This window comes from Diabrotica undecimpunctata, chromosome 8, assembly GCF_040954645.1.
Source record: "Diabrotica undecimpunctata isolate CICGRU chromosome 8, icDiaUnde3, whole genome shotgun sequence".
In the NCBI taxonomy this organism is placed as follows: Eukaryota; Metazoa; Arthropoda; class Insecta; order Coleoptera; family Chrysomelidae; genus Diabrotica; species Diabrotica undecimpunctata.
This window is the reverse complement of record NC_092810.1, coordinates 52,314,917-52,337,005: the sequence shown is the minus strand read 5'-3', so window position 1 is coordinate 52,337,005 and position 22,089 is coordinate 52,314,917. Positions and strand designations below refer to the sequence as shown.

The window sequence follows — 22,089 nt, the reverse complement described above, 5'->3', positions numbered from 1 at the left end:
TCTGTTTCTTAGGTTTATTAGGATTATACTTGAATCGTTCCCATGCATGTTTACATATTTGAAATCTATCAAATTCTCTATTTTTGATATAAGAATTATGTTCACTTATTCTAACATTTCCTTGATGTTTCACCTAAATAAAACTGATCGCATCAACAAGGTATTTTATAAATACAATTATTTGTTCTTTCTTGTTCATTTTTAGTTTGAGTTTTAGATGAAATAGATCTCGATGTGTTGTCAGTTTTTCTGATAATCGTTTTGTGTATGGTATTGTTATTTTTCTTGTAATATCTATTTTGTATGCTATAGGATCTCATTCTAAGTTGTTCTGTTCTATTCGGTCGATTGTTGAAAATACCTTATTTATAAACGATTAGGGATAATCATTTTTTCATAAAACATATGTTAACAAATGTTTTTCCTCTAAGAACAAATTTTAGTTAGAACAAGTAATTTTGGGTCTATTGTATAAGGATTTAATGATTCTCTTTTAAATATTGATATTGTGATTTGATTTGTAATTTAGATATCTGTTGGTTAGTATTGGTTTTCTATACACCTGAGTCTCATATTCAGTATCGTTCTTAGAGATTAAAACATCCAGGAAAGGTAGTGTGTTATTATATTCCTTTTCCATGGTAAATGTTATTGTCTCTTCTTTATCGTTTATATCATTCAGGAATGTGTCCAACAACTCTGATCCATGAGGCCATATTGAGAATACATCATTTAAAAATCTCCACCATACTGTGGGTTTTAAATTTTGTTTAGAAATAATATTTGTTTCAAAATCTTCCATAATTATATCGGCTAATAATGGAGATAAACTAGAGCCCATTGCTAGACCATTTTTTTTTATAGAATGCATTATTTAGTTGAAAATAGGTATTATCAGTACATAATGTCACTAACTCCATTATAGCTGATATGTTTAGTCTTACTAAACTGCTGATAACAAACGAGTCTCTGACGTCCGAGAGATTGCCGGTATAAGCAATCCCCCCCCTTATTGGCCAACGGCTTCGGGCGGATGAGCTGATAAGTGGAAGGGCACCTTTTTGTCCTGAGATTGGTAAATCGGTCTCGAAGGCGAATGAACCTATTAACAACGTAATGGTCAAAGGCATAAAGATGCAGAAGGCAACGGGGAACTACTGCATTAAAGACTCGGAGAGTACCCCTAGTACAATTAACATGACTACGACAAATCATATAAACCATATTACTGATCATGGAATTCGGATACCAAGATCCGGCAGAGAAGGACAATCACAAGACGGCAAGGCCTTCTCGGTCGCCAGCAGAAGAAATCCTTGCCATTATAGTGTAAAGTTAAACCTCACGATCTGCGCATGGAATGTTAAAACATTATATGAGGCAGACAAGACTCATAATGCAATCAAAACTGGGCAATGTAAAATTAATGATCATCATATATATTACTCAGGTAACCCTAATGGAAGACACGAAAATGGGGTTGGTATAATCTTAAATCAAGAAACTGCCAGACATGTTAAAAACTTTGTACGTATATCGGAAAGAATACTCCTCCTTCAACTTAATACCTACCCAATTACACCTAACATTATCCAGGTATATGCCCCTACAGCTGACAAACCGGACGAGATAAGTGAAGCATTTTATAACGAACTATCAACACCTTAAAACGCCTCCCCAGAAAGGATTTAACTTTGATTATGGGTGATCTAAATGCCAAAATTGGTAGGGCACAATCGGGAGAATTCATAGGACAATTTGGACTTGGAGAAAGAAATAAGCGAGGAGACCGACTGGGTGAATTTGTAGCAGAAGAAGAGTTTGTGATTACTAACACTTACTTCAAACTCCCACACAGAAGATTATATACATGGAAATCACCACAAGATACTCCAGGCCCCATAGTGAGAAATCAAATAGATTACATTCTGATTAATAAAAGATTCCGGAACAGCATAACATCAGTCAAGACATACCTACTCAGGAGCTGATATCAAATCAGACCATAACCCACCGATTGGCAAAATTAGGCTCAGGCTAAAGAAGGTTAGACGTAGTGTCAATCCAAAATTCGACATCAAGCTATTAAAAGATCAACACACAGAACATAGTGTAAAGCGGTATATACAGAACAATTTGAATACCGTTATTCAATCGGATGTAATGGACCAGGAGCTAGAAAAGTTACATATGGTTTCAAAAGACATACGAGAGAAATTTCTCAAACCACCAAAAATAAAGAAGAAATCGTGGATGACAAATGAGATTCTAGATATGATGGAAAAGAGGCTAAAGTTCAAAGATCAAGACATGTCATTATACAAAAGAATTGATAAAAAGATCAAAAAAGCTATTAGAATAGCTAAGGATACACATCTAAGAAAACAGTGTGCGGAAATACAGCAATTGCATCATAAACACGATTCATTTAATATGCACAAAAAAGTTAAATAAGCCGCAGGCTTATACAAACCTAAAAGAGTTGGGTGTTTGGCAGATAACCAAGGCAAACCACTGTTAACTGTGGAAGAAAAACTAGACACTTGAAGAATTATGTGGAAGAAGTCACGTCAGCTATTAAAAAAACTAAAGATGGTAAAGCGGTAGGGCCTGACGAGTTTTGTGCAGAATTCCTAAAACTTATGTATGAACAGGGAATAAAATGGATAACAACTGTATTCATATTCAACAAGATATACGTAACTGGAAAAATACCCCAAAGCTGGTTAAAGTCGACCTTCGTGACCATACCAAAAAAAGTAAATGCCAAGACATGCGAAGACCACAGAACAATTAGCCTAATGAGCCACTTACTTAAAACGTTCTTGAAAGTGATACACGGCAGAATATATAAAAAATGCGAAGAACAAGTATCATGGACGCAGTTTGGATTCCGCGATTCCTTAGGCACCCGAGAGGCTCTATTGGCTGTCCAAGTGCTTATACAAAGATGCAAGGATGTTAACTGTGATGTGTATACTTGTTTTATCTACAAAAAGGCATTTGATAGAGTAAAGCATGATAAACATAAACATCTTGAAAGAAGTGGGGTTAGATGATAGGGACTTAAGAATCATCTATAATTTATATTACAACCAAACAGCCAATATTACAGTGGATGACCAATTGACAGAGGCAGTCTCCATAGATAAAGGAGTGAGGCAAGGATGCATTCTGTCCCCGGTGTTATTTAATATATACTCTGAATATATCTTCGAGCAAGCGCTAGGCGAACTACAAGAAGGCGTATTAGTCAACAGAATACGTCTAAACAACATTAGATATGCCGACGACGCAGTAGTTTTTGCAGACAGTCTGGACGGTTTGCAAAGAATAATGTCGCGTATATCAGATATAAGTAGAGAACACGGACTTGATCTTAATACGAAGAAAACAAAGTACATGGTAGTCAGTAAGCGCGAAATATTAAATACACAGCTTTTTTTTAACCAACATCCAATTGACAGAGTGGACAGCTACACATACCTTGGTACCAACATTAACAGCCAATGGGATCACTCCAGTGAAATAAAACAACGCATAGGAAAAGCGAGATCGTGTTCATAATGATGAAGTCTCTTTTCAGAAGTCATGATTTACCACTTACTACCAAAATCTCTCTCATTAGATGCTATGTATTTTCTACGTTATTATACGGAGTAGAGGCCTGGACACTTTCCGAAGCTTGTTTAAGAAAACTCGAGGCATTCGAGATGTGGTGTTACAGACGTATTTTAAGAATTTCATGGGTGGATCGTGTGACTAATGTTGAGGTCCTACGTAGAATAGGCAAGGAATGCGAGATTATTAACACCATCAAAGAGCGCAAACTAGAATATCTTGGCCATGTTATGAGAAATGAACAAAGATACGGCTTGTTGCAACTCATTCTTCAGGGCAAGGTATTTGGAAAGAGAGGACCAGGGAGAAGAAAAATATCTTGGCTTCAAAACCTGAGAAAGTGGTTTAATACATCCACAACCGGACTATTCAGAATAGCAGCAAGCAAAGTTAAGATAGCCATGTTGATCGCCAACATCCGGAACGAATAGGCATCGTAAGAAGAAGAAGAAACTGCTGATATGTCAAAACTTACTAAAATATTATTTGAATTAAATTCAATATTTGATAATTTATTTAGTAAATGTGTATTTTTTATAAATGTGTCATTTTTATTTGCAAATGGTTGTATAAGGAGAATTCATGGTAATACAAATATGTCTACTAAATATCTCTAATAGCTTGGGAGATCAATCATTTAAACAATTAAATTGTTAATGACAAATTATCTGACGGGTTTCAGACTAGTACCCTCGAAAAATCGAATTATCGAATCGAAACTAAAAAATATAAAAAAATCAAGGTACTGAAAGTGCAATTTCAACCCCCCCCCCCCCCTGGCTCTTAAACTTAAATCTTCTTCTTAGAGTGCCATATCCCTACGGAACGTCGGCGACTACCATGCTTATAATATTGTTAAACTTAAATAGAAAGGAATAAAAAATAATCTATTGAAAATATCTTTATTAAACACATATTATTACGTAAATTTAATTAACATACACACACTAGATACATAATTTTTTATTTAGCACACCATACTGAAACTGAGTAAAAAGACAAAGAAAAGCTTAAAAGGCCAATATAAACGAAAATATTGTATCCTAATTACAAAATGTTTTTAATGATTTCTTCCTTGTGAAAACTACAGTTTTTACAAAATATTATTTTAGCACTACAATATATGTACAGAAAAAGCAATAATTGATAACATGTCAAGTGTTTACTTTATTCAAGTTTGATATATTGACATTGGTCAAGAACCGTATCAGAATCGCGCAATTTCGTCCTTCTCAAAACCGTTCTAAAATAATCCGTAGTTCCTTTTTTCTTCTTCTTCGCAAAAGAAAAAACTGCATCTTTCTTGAATATTCATTTTTTTTATCTGTTTTTTATGATTGTGTCATTACAAATACCAAAGTTGTGACATAAAAACAACTATTTTGTTCTTAGATATTGACTTTATCGTCGATGTCTTGAACGCAGATATATCAACAACAAAACTTCAAAAACACCGAAATCATCAGTGAACTAATCACTCATTCCATTGGAAGATTATATTAGCGAAATAGTGATTCAGAACAACGTGACATACCTTCTTTCACCGCTAAAAAGAAAGGCTGAAATTTAAGAAGAGATGACGTTTTGTTTTTAAAATTTTCTTTGTATTTAATTTAGCGGATAGTAAAGTGAAGTTGCGTGGATTGTCATAGGACACAATATTTAGTAAAGTGCGCACTTTTGAATATGAAAAATTATCTTGCCGATGGACGCAGCGTTGCTGACCTTTGACCAAAAACATGATCGTGTGACCACTTCTCATCCCTTTTTAGATCCACTACTACACACCAGAGAACAGAATGAATGCGTTTACTGAAGTGCTCCGAAGCGACCAAGAGTGGCTCAATGGGCCAGAAGGGTTATTTTTTTATTGCAAAGGAATAATTTTAATTGACTATCTTGAAAATGGTAGAACTATGAACAGCCAATATTATTGTGCATTATTGGACAAATTGAAGAAAGAATAATTCAGTGAGAAATGGTCCAATATACAGAAGAAAATTGTGTTGTTTATCCAAGACACGCTCACAAGAGCGTTATGACAATGGCAAAAAATTCACGAGTTGGGCTTCGAATTGCTTTGTTATCCGGATTATTCTCCTGATCTAGCTCCCTAGCTCTCTATGTGTTACCAAATCTGAAGAGATGGCTCGTGAATAAAAAATTCACCACGAACGAATTATTAATTGACGAAACAATCGCTTATTTTGCAAAGCTTTTATAATTGTATTATTCGAACGGTACAAAGAAGTTGGAAAATCGCTAGAATCGTTATATTAAGCTAAAAGGAGACTATATCGAGTAAAATAAAAGAATTTTCTGGAAAAATATGATAGTATAATAAAGAAATGATGGTGTGTTGCAAAATATCTGAGAGTATCGTCGTGAAAGAATAAAAGTTTACTATTTAAATGAAACGAACGATTTTCAACAGGTTTTAAACCACCAGTGGGCAAAAGTGGAAGTTACAGGCAGCGATTCAGTTTTCTTGGATCCTTTCCAAAAATTTCAAGAAAAGTACGCTCAAAACGACCATGGTAGGTTTTCAAGGTTTTGTCTAATCCTAAACCTAATCCTGTCATCATTATGGAGAAAGATTCCACGATTTTGGCAGTCACCAATAACTGCCTGGCGAAAGGGTGACATCACCAATTGGCTCTCTCAAAGAAATATATCATTCGACGTAACATTTTGAAAGTGCATATACCGAATTCAAGAAACATGCTGTGTGAGCTAAACTCTATTGAGCTCATATGAGATCCGCTAAAAAAACAAGTCTCAAGAGAAAACTTGGTTTTTATAGATGAGTTGCCAGGTCTGCTAGTTACTACGATAAAAAATGCCACGCATAGTCATGAAAAATTGCATAAAACACTCTTATAACAGAAGATAACAATATGGGACCTAGAAACTAGAGTCAATGTTTCAGTTCAACCAATAATTATCGACGTGAATACTAGTGATCTCGGTAATTGTTCATATCGAATTTTCTTTCAACTCCAATATACTTTAATCTTTTTAAAAACCTAGACAAACCTCATATTATAATGTATCAAGAATAATTTTTAAAGTTCACTTCAACTGCCTGAACGGTAATGTAACAATGAATGATATATTTGTCTCTACCTTGCGGAAACGTTGACATATTGTTGGCGCTTTTCTAGCTTTTACAGAAAGAAGTTTTAATAAAAATATTGATTTTATTAAATATATTTTATTAGATACCTTAACGAATACAATCAGTTATTCTATGACTATTTCCCGGCATAATAATGTCATTTTAACATATTTACAATTCTGAGAACTTATTGCCAATATTTTGAAACTATCATATATTATAGTTCTTAGCTGTGATGTAAAAGTCTTGTTCTCAGTTACTTTGTATGATTAAATGTTCCTGAGGATACTACTTACATGCATTCATCGTACTATCTATAATACTAAAAGTTATTTAATGTACAATTGAGAATTAAAAAAGCAATACATTATCAGATGATCTAAGAAGATTGTGAAATATAGAGAAATGTGCAAAAGAATAAAAAGAAGACTCTACAAATCTACAAAACTACGTTGAGATCCAGCCTTATATATTATACGAGTGAAATTGTTGATAATGTTTTTTGTATGAAAACTTGCAAATTTATAAATACAAAAACAAACAAAATAGAAAATATGGAACATCGAATGAAATGGCTTGACTCTTAGAATGAACAGAGAGACAGGCGTAAATAAGTCATATATTATGTACATTGGAAAGATGTAGACCTTCATACTGATAATTATATAGAAAAGTTTAACACCTTGAACATCTCCTTAAAATGTGAACGTTAAAATATAATTTGTATCCACACACCATTAAGCTACATATTATTATGTAAATTATTTATATCTTGAAAGTATATTGTCGCACAATAGTAGTATCTAATAAAGCATAGTTTATATTACAATCAAGCATTGTACAACGCGATCAAATTCGTTTTACATTCTTTTTACTCAGTTTGCTATGACACTGGCTTCCATCATCTCATCATTGTCAGACATGCCACTGTCCGAGGCGTACTGTCAACTAGTACCTTGACCCACCTGTTTGTTCTTCTGCTTACAGGCAATAACGTACCGCTGAACAACAGAATGAGGTGGACTATATCCTTCTGTATAGTTAGGATCTTCAAACAACAATTCGTACTCGTCCATATGGGTAGAGGGTGGTTTGTTTACCAAAGCCTGATAAAAGCAAGTAGTTTGAGGAAACAGCGCCATTACTGAAATAAATAGATATATACACATTACAAAAATTTAAATTCTGCAATTTATCATTTTGTTAGAGATGTTGTCGATATATATTTTTCCAGAAGTAACGATAGTAACTATCTAATTACAAACTTTTCTTTTTAGTAGATTATATATGACCAAGGTCAGCGGTTCTCAATTTTTTTTTTTAGCGGAACCCTTTTAAAATATTTTACGGAATCTAAACCTTGAAGCCCTAAACTAAACGCAAAAGCAGTTATGTGTATTGTTTATTAATAATCATGACTTACTGAGTAAGTTCTTAGTAAGTTCGAAAGCAAATGATAAAACTAATAAGTTCATTTAACCTTCGGAGTACGAAGTATGGGTCAAGCCTGATCCGAAATTCACTTATTTCTTAATATTTCGTGAAATATTTTTTTTGACAAACCCGATATATCGTATATTCTCCTTATTTGTGTCAATCTATTTTTTCTTGTATCATTTGTGAACATGCAAATTACAGTTTTTCCTCTACATAACATCTATTATGCCGGGTCAGTTCTGACCCGGTTTTGGATTTCAAAGAATATTTTTAATACGTTTGTAGGTACACGTAAAATGTAGTCGTCTCTGTTTACCGGTGTACACATTCAAGGCCAAATGATTATATTTGTAGAAATATTAGTAGCTAGAAATTAACCTTCGGGTTAATTGTAGTGTCTAAGGCATATTCTACGAGAACGTCCGAGACCTCTACTTCGGTGTAAAGCGGTGCAGTGTTATATCAAAATGTGGAAAAGGAATAAACCTTTAAGTGAAGCCTCACTCCTATCAGATAGTGAAGATGACGTTGCAGAGCTGGACGAAAGTAATAGTGAAGCGAGTAATAATGACGGTTGTAAGCCGGAAACACATGAAGGTAATTTATCAATTACTGGAACTCGAGAACGAGGAAGTTGTAGCGACAAATTCTGAAAATACAGATAGTGAACGATCTAATGTGTCTGATGTTATGTGCGAAGGACGAACATAACGTTATTTAGCTCCAAAAAAGGGTAAGACATTGGCATGTAATTTAGTACAGAAAAACATAGGTGTCACTGGGAAAATCAAAATATTGAGACATGCATGGATGCCTTCAATTTATTTTTTTCTGATAGTATAATGTCAATAATTCTTGAGTATACCAATAAGAGAGCTATTGAGTTCATAGCTGCGTATAACAGTAAGAACGAGAAAAAAAGGAAGGATTGAATTGAAGTTGATCTAGTCGAAACGCTTGCTTTCTTTGGTATACTTTATAGTAGAATTTCATGAGAAGGTGCATAATTTATGGTCCAATAAAAATCATGCATTTACGCGTCCTATTTATACAGCTTCTCTAAGTCGGAATAGATTTATAAGTATTTTGAAGTATATTCGTTTTGATAATTTGGATACGAGAACAGAAAGGAAAGAACGAGATAAATTAGCTCCTATTCGAGAAATCGCTGACCTATTTGCCCAAAATTGTAGAGAATCATATGAACCATCTGCTTTTGGTACTATCGACGAGCAACTTATAGATTTTAGGGGACGTTATCCATTTCTGATTTACATACCTAGTAAACTAGTAACGGCTTGGATCCTATGTGACGCTGAAAATTTTTATTGCTACAACTTTGAGATATGTACTGGAAAGATTAGTGATCAATATGAACGTAACCAAGACCCAAGAGTTGTCAAAATACTTGCAGAACATTGGTATAGGTCTGGTCGAAATATTACAACTGACAATTTTTTACTGACATTGCTTTATCTAAAGAACTCTTATCCAAAAATTTAACTTTTTGGGTACTATTAGAAAAAATAGGAAGTTTGCCCAAATCATTGCTTGAAATGACAGATAGTTCACAGTATAATTTAATGGTATATTAGGTCTGCCATTTTTATTACCAACAAATTTTCAAAAATTTTTAATAATGTCCCTGAGATATCATTGAGTTAATGCAATGTAATCTCGATAACATTGTTATTTTAAGCATTAACATTTAGTAATAAAATATTTTTGGAACTTCATATAAATAAATAATTCCTTTATCTTGATGGCTATGTTAGTCACCAGTCATTAATGTATCAATTTTAGCAAATATTGAGCCAAATAAAAATTTTCTAATACATAGATCAATGTTTATGACCCAGGTCAAATATTTTTCTATTATAACTGTAATTATGTCCTTCAATGTCCATATACATAAATAACAATTGTGTCGTCCTAAAATATGCAGGCAGCCTTGAATTTGGTGGTAGTATTTATGTCCTGTATTAATATCGATTTCATCCTGATGATTATATGATACAATATATTTATCTGACTTGCTCCTAATAGGCCTGATATTGTCAGCCAAATACCTGTAGACTGCACATCTAAATTCACTGTGTTTCTGAGAAACTCTAAACCATTCTTTTCATGTGTTCTTCCCCACTGAATCGATTTAATGCCATCCAAATTATAAACCCCTAAAAATGATAACAGAATATGTATTTTATTTTAGGTAGATATGAAAGGTAACAAAATGTGTTTATTATAAATGATAGTTTTTTTCACAGTGTTTTTTCTTTAAATGTAAACAGAAAAGACCAAGAGCCTCTTGTAAATATTTGGGAATTCTTCCTTCTTGCACAGTCATTTCTTGATATTTTCAAGATTACTACACCGATTTTTATTTGATTTAATTTAAATATTTTAATTGTTATGCAAAAACGGTTCATTTTTAGTTTATTTCTACAATCTTAGATTTTAAAAATGGGTACAACTATAGAATATTTATATGTATTCTTTTTTGATTTCATCTGAAAAAAATTTCAAATAGATCAGCATGTCAGAACCGCGAAACATTTAGCTAAAAAAGCAAAAACCCCATCCGGTGAAAAATATCAACCTTCAGTATCCAAGTGCTTTCAGTCAAGTTCCAAAAAACAAACCGAACAAGAAACTTTTAACGAAGACTTGTGTGGTGCATTAGTATCTTCTAATATACCGCTTTCAAACTTATCTAATGAAAACTTTAGTTCTTTTTTAAAAAATATTGCAAACAAAATTTTAAAAAATATTGCAAGTGAACGAACTCTAAAGAGAAATAATGTCAATTTGTTATACTCCCCAGTTATCCACAACATAAAAGACGAAATAGGTAATAATTACTTTTACATATGTGTGGACGAGACCACTGACTCGTCAGGAAGATACATTGTGCACTTATTGATTGGTGTACTTAGCGATGAAACCTTTCCAAAATCGTATTTAATTTCCTGTAAGCAAGTGGAAAAAACCAACGCTCTAACAATATCACGGTTTCTACATTGAAGCATTAGCAAACTTTTTTCTTCCTGTTACTGTGCCTAATGATAAATTATTGCTTATTTTATCTAATGCCGCGCCATATATGGTGAAAGCAGGACAAAATTTAAAAATATTTTATCCAAACTTAATACATGTCACTTGTTTAGCGCATGGAATAAACAGAGTTGCGGAGGAAGTGAGAAAAAAATGTCCACTAGTTAACAGTTTAATAGCGAGCGTCAAAAAGGTATTCCTGAAATCACCTAAATACAATGTTACAGAGATATGCTTCCTGCTGTTCCACTGCCACCGCAACCCAATTTAACACGTTGGGGAACATGGTTGGAAGCAGCTAATTGCTATGCGGATCATTTTGTTGATTTAAAAAAAAAATAATTAACCTTTTAACGGATGATAGTTGCCAATCTTTATTGGAAGCCAAGCAAGCCTTCCAAAATAACATCCTTCAACAGCAACTGTCATTCATAAAACCAAATTATAGTTTTGTCCAGAAAACTATAACTCAATTAGAATCCTCCAAATTATCATTGTTAGAGAGTACAGTTTTAATAAAAGAATTTGAGTCATTGTGTCAAAACGTTAAAGGTACTATTGGAAAGGAAATTTTTCAAAAATTTAAAGTAACCATAAAAAAATAGTGGTTACCAGGTTCTTTCTGAAGTGGTTCAAGTACTAGCTGGGGCATTTTCCGAATCACTTAATTTAGAACCATCTATTATAGTAAATTTGAAAAATGCCCCAGTTACATCAGTTGGTGTCGAAAGAAGTTTTTCTATTTACAAATATATGTATTCATATAGAAGCCATAAGTTTTTATTAGACAATTTTGAACATTTGATAATCTATTGTTACCACAATTCAAAATAATATTTATATGTTAAAATAATTGTATATGTTATGTATTTATAATATTGTAAGTATTTTTGTAAATAAAAAAATATTGTAAATATTATTTATTACATGCATATTTTCGAGATAAATCTGTTACTCCAGTGAATAAGTATTTAAGTGATTTTTTGCCGAAATGAGTTTAGTGCACTAATAAGTACAGAATGACTTCTCGGATGTGGTGAATAAGTAGTTAAGTTGTAAGCATACTCTAGCCAAGGTTATACGCATGTGTATTTTTTTCCATCTTTGAAATTGATGTACTCTTTAGATTAAGTCAACTTAACTAAAAACATAATAAAATAATGTCTTAGTAAATAAATGGTTAAGTTGACCTGCCCAGTTATGACCAATAATTATTTTCTGTGCTTAACAAGTTAACTCGATTTGACGTATTTTGGTCCACTGTGCATAACTGGTTAACTATAATATAGTTATTACATCATAAAATTTTCTGACTAATTTACGATCTAAAGCAGATATCTATCTAGCAGATAGAGCGTAGTTTATATACTAGTCGTTAGATAGCGTTGTATGTACATTTATTGAATTTTTAAAGAACACTATTCGAGAAAGTACAAGCTCATATAACGATATTATTATCGAGGTTAAATTCAAAGTTTACATTCATTTTTATTTTTATTCTGTGTCCGATAACATTAGTTCTTCATAGTATTTCTGTATTGTGTTTAAAAGATGGATTCCCGATCAACATTTTTAAGAGAATTAAAAGAAAAAGCTTTGACAAAAAAGGCTGTACTGATTTAATGCAAGGTAAGGTACTTATTTAGATCTCTACAAAACAGTTTTAGAATAGTTCTTTGTTTTAGATGTGGATGCCGCAAATACATCATCAGCTAATAATAACGTTGCCATTGATGTGTTGGAAGATTTCGATTTTTCGATTTCGACAACCCGCATATTCCAGCTCTTCAGATGAAGGAACCTCCAACAAGTGGACGAAAAAAATAAATCTGTGCCAAGAAGACAACAATGGAAACAATTGCTGTAACACTGAAGTTGTTGAGGTAAGAACTAATAATAAAAAATATATTAAAAAGGGGAGATCCAGACGTCAAAGAGCTGAAAGCAAAAAATTGAGGAATTTAGGAAAATCATATAAAACTGAAAAAGGAAAAATAATTTCTGAAATGACAATGAGTACTTTAAAATCATGTAGAATGAAATGCAATGAGAGGATAACAGAAAATGATAAAAAAGTTTACTTTGAAAACTATTGGAATTTAGGAAGTAGAAACAAGAGGACGAGTTACGTTGGTTCTTTGACAGAAATAAATGACAAAAAGACTAAAAAAAATATTACTAGTCCAAAAAGAGACTGGTCATGCAGTTGCTCTTACCATTTAAGAATTGATAAACAAAAAGTAAAAGTATGCAGAGATTGTTTCCAAAAAATATTGTGTGAAACAAAAGGTTTTGTGCAATTAGTAATAGAAAAAAAGAACAATTCTGCAAATGGTATAATACAAAAAAACCAACGAGCTATGGCCTCACCTTCAAGTAAATGGAGCTTAAAAGATTTTCAAGATGTCAAGTCCCATATTTTGTCATTCCCCACTTACGAGAGCCACTGTTGTCGAAATCGAACTAATAAAAAATTTTTACCGTCCAATTTGACTATTTCGAAAATGTTTGATTTGTATAAGGAAGGACGAGCATCTTCCGTTTGTCTAACTAAACTAAAATTTTTCGTGATTTAGGTTTAGCTTTTAAAAAATCAAAGCAGTGGCAAATGCGAGAATTTTTATGTACAAATTAAATTGTCGTCAGGGGAAACTAAAACCCAAGTAATAGCAGAAAGGGACGAACATCGTAACATGGCTCAGTTTGCTTATGAGCAGAAAAGTCGAGACAAGGCAATTGCTAAAGAAAATCAATCGAAAGGAGTTTATGCATTTGACTTGCAACAGTGCCTGCCTACCCCTTACCTTACAACCTCAGTTTCTTTCTACAAGAGGCAGCTGTGAAGCTTTAACCTCAAGGTGCATGATATGGTAACAGATAAAGCAACTTGCTACTTGTGGGATGAAACCATATCTGGCAGGGGAGCCAATGAAATCGCCTCATGCCTTAATCATTTTTTAACACACTTGTCCTCTGAAAAAACGGAAGTAACATTTTATTATGATACTTGTGGCGGTCAGAATAAAAATAATATCGTTGCATTAATGTTTCTTAATTTTGTTAATCAAAAATCAAACCTGAAGATCAACCACAAATTTTTGGTTAGTGGTCATACACATATGGAGTGTGATACTGACCACTCCGTTATTGAAAGGGCCAAGAAAAAAACCAATTTAAAAATAAATCATCTTAACGACTAGGCACAATTAATCAGAACTGCTAAACAGAAAAATCCCTTTGAAATTGTGATGATGTTGAAAGAGAAGTTCTTTGATTTCAATTCACTTGTGACGAAACATGGCCCTTAAATTATTAAAAAAATTGATATTGATGGCGAACAGTTTCTGTGGAAACCTGTCCAATGGCTTCAATATACTCAAAGCGGCGGCCAAATTTCATTTAAATGCTCATTAAGACAAGAAGATCGTTTCAAAACAATAAATTTTACTCGTAGAGGACGTTCAACTGGATTATTTAGTTTACCTAACATTAACAACGAATCAATGCCGATAGCCACAGAAAAGAAAAATGACTTATTGTCTTTATTGCTTTTAATAGATCCTTTATTCCATGCATTTTATCAAAACCTAAAAACGAAAAACGATGTCGCCAATAATGCTGACCTGGAGGAATTGGATCCTGACCAAGATACACAACCTAATTCAGAATAAATGTTTTAAACTTACTGTAAAACTGTTTTTGTTAAAATTTAAATAAAGACGTATTCTTTTTTTACGTTTTAAGTCATTAAACCAAAAAATAAAATACATAGATTGGCTTATTTTCATTAATATATCGAGGTGAATAACTGGGTAAGTCGACGGTGAATAAATGGTTAAGTCTCATATCTCATTATATCAATCACTTAGTAGTTACAGAATGAGACCAATAATACGTTTGTATTCTATCATATTTTTTTTGTAAAGTTTTAGTATTCTATCATATAAAATGGATTTATGACATGTTGTGAAAACTTGTAAGTCGTCTCCTGAAAACTATGCAAAATGGACTTAACCACTTATTCACTTGAGTAACAGAAATGTGCATATTTTGCATAAAATTTATGGGCATATTTCATACTATTTTATATGCATATTTGCCTAAGTCTACTGATGATATTAAAAGAATTTATTAAGCTAATGTAGCTGTAATTCTGCATCAAAATTATAAAGCCAAATTAACATTTTACATGCTATTTATTTGATAATGTCAAATTTTATAATATAATCCGTGATCGGAGACACTTTGTCACTTACTGTTGTGTGGAGTAAATTTACGACTTATTTCGTATGCTTTAAATGATGACGCACGGGTAAAGAACCATGGACTGAACTGTACATTATGTACATGTAATGATCCAAAAACTCACCTAGAGTGCCCTGAGGAAACAGAGCCTGGGGATCAGTTTCTGGATTTGCCCTCATTAAAGGTAATGGTATAACCCTACGCCTACTTAATGTATGACGGCCCTTTTGATTTTGCTCTTTAAGAATATCATCCACTTCATACTTGCTTGTACTGTGATTGTAACAGACAACTTCCGCTAATATCCAATTCTCGCCTTCTGTGGCATGCTTCGCCAACGCAGCCACCATATCACCTACCTACAATTATTAACTATTAGGTTATTTTACAAACTACATGGTTATTTGAAATATTACTGATCAACTTAGCTGTCCAATTAAATTTTAAAATATAAAACATAAAATTAATCAAAAGAAATTCAAAACTAAAGTTGAAAAAAAAACAATACGAAATGTTACTTATAAGAGCTATTTTTATCTCTACTCTATACAAGTTCTAAAAAAGTTTACTTTGGCAATATAATTTGGATCAGCTGGTATGGCTCCACATAGCGGTGGTGGTTTTTCTCCAATTTTTCCAACATAAAGGGGTAGAGTCTGAGCAGAACTATACAGCATTTTCATCCATATTCCTTTTCTTAAGGATTCCTTATTTGAAGCAATTCTGGCCTAAAATATTAAACAGTTTATTTATAAAACCAACGAACTACACATAGTACGATAACCCCATTAAATACAGTTGCTTTATTTGTTATTATTTACACAGTTCTTTCATATAAAATTTATATCATTTTACTGTCATTCTCTTTTAATTCATATACGATATATTCCTTGCATACATTTTTGTTAATTATACAATAATCTAAGATTTGACATAATGAACCTTGTTGCCTTATAGTCACTGTTTGAGTGGTCTCGTCAGTTTCACATTTTACCTGAACATGAACCATTGACAGATAAAATTATGGGAGAATTGGAGAAATTAAAATTTTCCGAAGACACTCACTTATACAGGTATCTATGAGTTATTCTTAGTAAATTTAGTTAAGATAGTGTAAGACATATAATATATTTTATGTCATTTTTCACTTATAAACAAATTAGGATCTCGAAGAATCTGTAAACTGTAGGTTAAAGCTAGCGAATTTAATTCAATGTTGATTTTTTTTTAATATTGTGTTTATATGGGATTAAGCCATAATTGATTGTAATGATAATTACATTTTTAACTACAAAAATTTGACGCTTTGATTTCCACTCCAGTAATTGTTCTCAAAAAAATGATTTAATGATTTTGTTATAAAATAATCACCAAATAATTATATGATAGAGCCAAAAACACCTGCTCTAACGAAAAGGTATTTCTAGAAGAAAAAACATACTAACAAAGGTTTTTACAAAAAATTACTGCCCACTGTCATTTATGAACAAGGAATTCCACAAGATAGAAGAAAGAAAACAACAAAACACCACAATCAATCCAGAAACACTCACAAGAAAGCACTCAAAGATAGCAAGAATACCATATGTAAAGGGCTTATCAGAAAAATTAAAAAGAATGGGTAATAAGTACAACATCACAACATCATTTAAAACAACCAATACACTCAAATATATCCTGTCCAAACCAAACCTAACAACACACATGAGAGATCAAAGAATCTATAAAATACCCCTTAAATGCAACAATAATTTCTATGTGGGAGAAACTATAAGACCACTAAATCAGGATAAATGAGCATGATACATACATCAAAAACAGGGACTTCTTCAAATCACAGACATGTAAACATGCCTGGGACAAGGACCATAGAGTACAATGGAAAGATACATCAATAATCAGAAAAAAACCAGACATAAAACAGAAACATCAAAGATGCACCCCTCATTCTACTCAATGAAGAAAAATGTGTAGCAAACCCATCAGCAGAATGTAGCAGGCTTTGGTTGCCAATACTTGAAAGAAGAAGTCAACAAGAATATACCAACAATAGCGAATTGAAAAACTCTGAGACAATGTATTCAATCATACACAATATAATAGGCAACACAGAACACACATACACCCTTCAATTTGAGGATGAGTCATTTTTGTTAATTTTTTTCTTAAAAAATTAGAAAAGATTGTTTTTTAAATACACTTCTCCAAGAAATTAACGCACCACTTCAATAAATCAATTTTATTTGTAAACAGGCAAAGAATAAAAAATACAACTCCACCAGATTTATTCTACATTTTATTAGTAATTATAACAATTTGTCTAATCATCAGAAAATGTTGAAGTACAGGAGAAAAAATTATAAAACGGAAAATTCTAAAAAAATAATGATAAGAAAAGTAAACTAAAATATGAAAAAAGTCTTAATAACGAGTGTTTCCACCTCTACTACTTATAACAGCCTCACATCGTTGGTCCATACTTAAAATTAATTGCCGTGTTTCATTTTGGTCTAGTTCTCTCCAAATCTGGATCAGCGTCTCTCCCACTTCCTGTAAGTTGTTTGGTTGGATCGGTGTCGCTCTTAATCGCCTACCAAGGATATTCCAGAGATTTTCAATCGGATTTAAATCCGGACTATGTGCTGTCCATTCCATAGTGTTAATTTCTACCTCTTCTAGATAATTTCTGACGATCTGTGCAGCGTGAGGTCTGGCATTATCTTGCATTAGTTAGAAATTTTCACCGATATAAGGAGCGAATGGTACTACATGTTACTCCAGGATCTCCAATATGTACCTTTCAGCTGTAACAGTTCCATTTTTTATGACCACTAGGTCCGTACGTGCGGTCAAAGAAATACCACCCCACACCATAAGGGATCATCCACCAAAAAATGTGGTGTGTGAGATGTTACACTGAGCATATCGTTCGTTGGGCCGTCGCAACACACGAACACGTCTGTCGTTATTGTACAAACAAAATCGGGATTCATCAGTAAATAGCACTCGTTCCCAGTCAACCTTTAACCAATTTACGTGTTCTCTGGCAAAATGTAGTCTCCCCCTTCGATGCTCTGCAGTTAATAGAAGACCTCGGGTGGCAATCGTAGGTGTTAAGTTGTATTCCCTAAGTCGCTGTCAAACAGTTTCAGTACTAATTTGTATAGAATGCACGTCTCGAAGCTGAATTTGTAGACTTCGATGTGTTACAAAACGTTGTCGAAGAGCAGAAGTTCTTAAAAATCGATCCTGAATATAGGTAGTTACACGGTTTCGTCCTTGCCTTGGTCTGCGAGTATGATCCCCTGTTTCGAGGAATCTTTCTAACACCCGTGAGACGGATGCGTGGGACACATTAAACTGACGACCAATTCTTCGGTAACTCCAATCTTCTTCCGACAGTATCACTGCTTGGGCACATTCATCTCGGGTTAAATTACGTGATTGACGCTCCATAATAAACACAATTTTAACAATAATCAACAATTAAGTAGTAGCCGAATAAAATTCGTGAACACTTGGAAATTAGTATATTTATAGAATTAGTACATTTTGTGCTTCTTTTTGTTTTGTTGCAAAAAAAAAACTATAGCGATAAAACACAGTCAATAAATATAGAGTGTATGAATAGCATATACAAGGGGCTTGCAAAATATAACATTAAAATGAAAATTTTTATTAACGCTAATAAAATATTTTAATATTTCAAAGTGGTGAGTTAATTTCTTGGAGAAGTGTAATTTTTAAATCCTTTGTTAAAAATACATAAAAGAGGGTTCAATGTTTTGTGAAAGTTGCGGATATGTCATTAGTTTTAAATGATAAAACTTTTATAAATTTCGCTCAACAGTTTATTGCAAATTTGAATTAGTTTATTTCAGCAGCATTTTTTTGCAATATCATTATGCGTAAACTATTGAGTTTACAGGGATTCTGCAAGTGCCAAATTGATGTGGGTGACATATTTACAAATTCAATCACTTAATGTTTAGTTTACGGTGTTTTGAAACATTTTTTCACAAATTTAAAAGAAAAAAGTGTGTTAAGACCCTTAGGAGCAAAGTTAGCTCTTTTTTTACGATCAAAACTTCACTAGGCCATTATTTATAAACATTGAGAAATGTAATAAAGTCGATCAGATAGCCAAACGCGCCCAATCACATTCATTTCACTGTGAATTATCTTCATGGTAGTTTAAATATCATCCGCAAACTAACAAACACAAAATGGGAAGCACAACCACACACTCTCCATACTTCTGCCTTAGCATTATGTTTTTCTGCCGCCGAGTTTGGAGCACCAGTGTGGGAAAACTCTGCTCACGCTAAAAACGTCGATGTTGCGTTAAATGAAACGGTTCGTATAATATCTGGTTGCCTGAAACCGACACCTATTGAAGAGGTCTACCCTATAGTTGGAATCACTCCACCTGCTATCAGAAGACAGAACACATCAGAGATAAAGCAAAAGAAGCAGGAGACGGATCAAAGATACCCCTTATATGACCACCAAGTTCAGCCCAGTAGATTAATATCTCGGAAATGCTTTCTGAAAAAATCACGATCCCTTCCCGAAAAGCCAAAGATGTGCCCAATACACCTATGGCAAGCGTCAGCTTTGCTTCCATACACATTTTACTTCCTCAGAGCAAATGGCTGCTGGACAGAATTTACTGTATCCCACATGGAAAGCGCTAAACATACTAAGAACTGGCATTTCATGTTGTACTTGTAACCTGAAAAAATGGAGATACCAGGAGGACATGGAGGACAATGGCCAACCATTGGAAACACAAAATTTAAAGCTGTTGGTGTTCTGGACACGGAAAGTAAGTAAGTATGGTAGTTTAAAATTCTAAATGAATCTGCTGTCAATAAATCCGAATGTATCGAATTGATCTATGAGTGAGCATTACAGCAAAAGATGAGCACTTGTGTCCCAGTGTTACTTCTCATAGAACCTTACTTGAAGAGTGGGTACTCTTAAAAACCATAATATAGATGGATAAATAGAAATGTAATAGACGCCATTTGACAAATCATAAGCTGAAGTTTCACAAAATTTCAAAATGATTACTCTAAAAATGAGCCCTTGATTACACATCAAAGATGAAGGGTTGGTGCTTTGATAGCTGTCTGATCTTTGATTTTACTACTTTCAAAATATCAATTTGTAACTTCAAATTATTTATAAATCTTCCTATTTCTGGTTCTAGGTAGCAAAAATTGATGTTTTTTTAATGTGGGGTAGCTTTTCAATATATTACAAATGGTCCTAATTAAGCAGAAGTAGTACAACCCAAAAAAAGTGATTAATAGCAAATTGAATTTAAAAGTCTCTAATGCTCTATAATAAGACTAAGCATATTTTATTTTTATGGCAGTAATTTTAACATTTGAAATTAATTTGCTAAACACTATCTTTGCATATTTTTTTAAAAACATAATTTTAAAGCAAGGTATTTTGAAAAATATGGGTTGGACTTACTAAATAAATAATATCAAATTTTTAAAATTTCTCACTGCACTTAAGAACAAGTGATAATAGGACCTGTTATTATTGGGATATATGGTTGACTATAATATATCATCTAATATAGTTGAAGCATTTTATATTTAGCATTCATCTCAGATGAGCTTTGGTTATGTAGCATGAATATTAACACAAATGTACAAACCTGAATTCTTCTCTCATTTTTTATATTCCTTATCTCAGTGATTTTCAGTAAAGCTTTACGAATCACATCCTCTTCCTGTTCTGTTTGAGCTATAACATTTTTATACAGGGATTTAAGTTTCTAAAAAAAAGTTTATAAAAGTTATTATATTCGTAGTTCTAATGACCTAAATTTAATAACAATAAACAAAATTAAAGGATTTGTATGAAAACATAAACTTGTGTCAAATTAGGGTGGTATACAGATTTAATTTATAATTAACACATACAGCAATTCAATAAAAACTCTCATATTCCTTCCTAATTTTCTTTAAATTTATAAGCTCCAATTTTCAGTTCAAATATCAGTAAAACTTGGCACTTGTGAGTCATTTGAGATATACATAGGTAAATGTAACATACTTGTGAACTATGTCCTCCTTTTTCGTCCTGTGTGTAATTTTGTAATGCAGCGATTCCTAATTCACATTGGGCCCTTTTCTTTTCGATTTCGTGTACAAGTTGTTGCACTGATTTTAACCGTTCTTGCACTTGTTGTGCAGCTGCTGCATCTGCTGTAAACGGCATTATTTAGTGGAAAACTTTTGATTACTCCAGAAGTAATGATCCAAATTAATAGCACAATACCAAGAGGCAATCACCAGAAACCACAAAATCTACAAAAAATATATATGTAAAAAATTAATAAAACAATGGTCTTTCTGAGATATTTACCAAATTGCAAATAAGTTTAGGTGGCACTTCGATTTTTATTAAGTTAAACAGCATTTATTAAATATTCAACTTCGATATATTTAATACAAACAAAAGTAAGTAAACCAGAAATTAAACCAGGACTAATTTCTTTTCTCTATAAAACCTAACAATATCTGATGGGTCTTCTATTTGTTTAATGGCCTTTTTTCTCGTGACCCTCAGGCATTCGGACTGATTTTAAT

The 22,089-nt window shown here is 32.8% G+C and overlaps 2 protein-coding genes across 2 annotated transcripts; one reads left to right on the top strand and one right to left on the bottom strand.

The window, feature by feature from the left end:
- Positions 1-1,116: 1,116 nt before the first annotated feature.
- On the top strand, positions 1,117-1,668 carry LOC140448819 (uncharacterized). The gene has a single exon (XM_072541938.1). It carries the CDS (start codon positions 1,117-1,119, stop codon positions 1,666-1,668), a length of 552 nt encoding a protein of 183 aa, XP_072398039.1.
- A 4,882-nt stretch (positions 1,669-6,550) lies between these two features.
- Sgf29 (SAGA-associated factor 29) lies at positions 6,551-22,036 on the bottom strand. The gene is made up of 6 exons (XM_072540253.1): positions 21,866-22,036; positions 21,554-21,807; positions 21,153-21,272; positions 16,045-16,203; positions 15,600-15,834; positions 6,551-7,883 (listed from the first exon to the last, which is right to left on the bottom strand). The coding sequence occupies exons 2-6, from the start codon at positions 21,716-21,718 to the stop codon at positions 7,684-7,686; spliced, it is 879 nt and encodes a 292-aa protein (XP_072396354.1). The 5' UTR covers positions 21,719-21,807; positions 21,866-22,036; the 3' UTR covers positions 6,551-7,683.
- Positions 22,037-22,089: the final 53 nt, after the last annotated feature.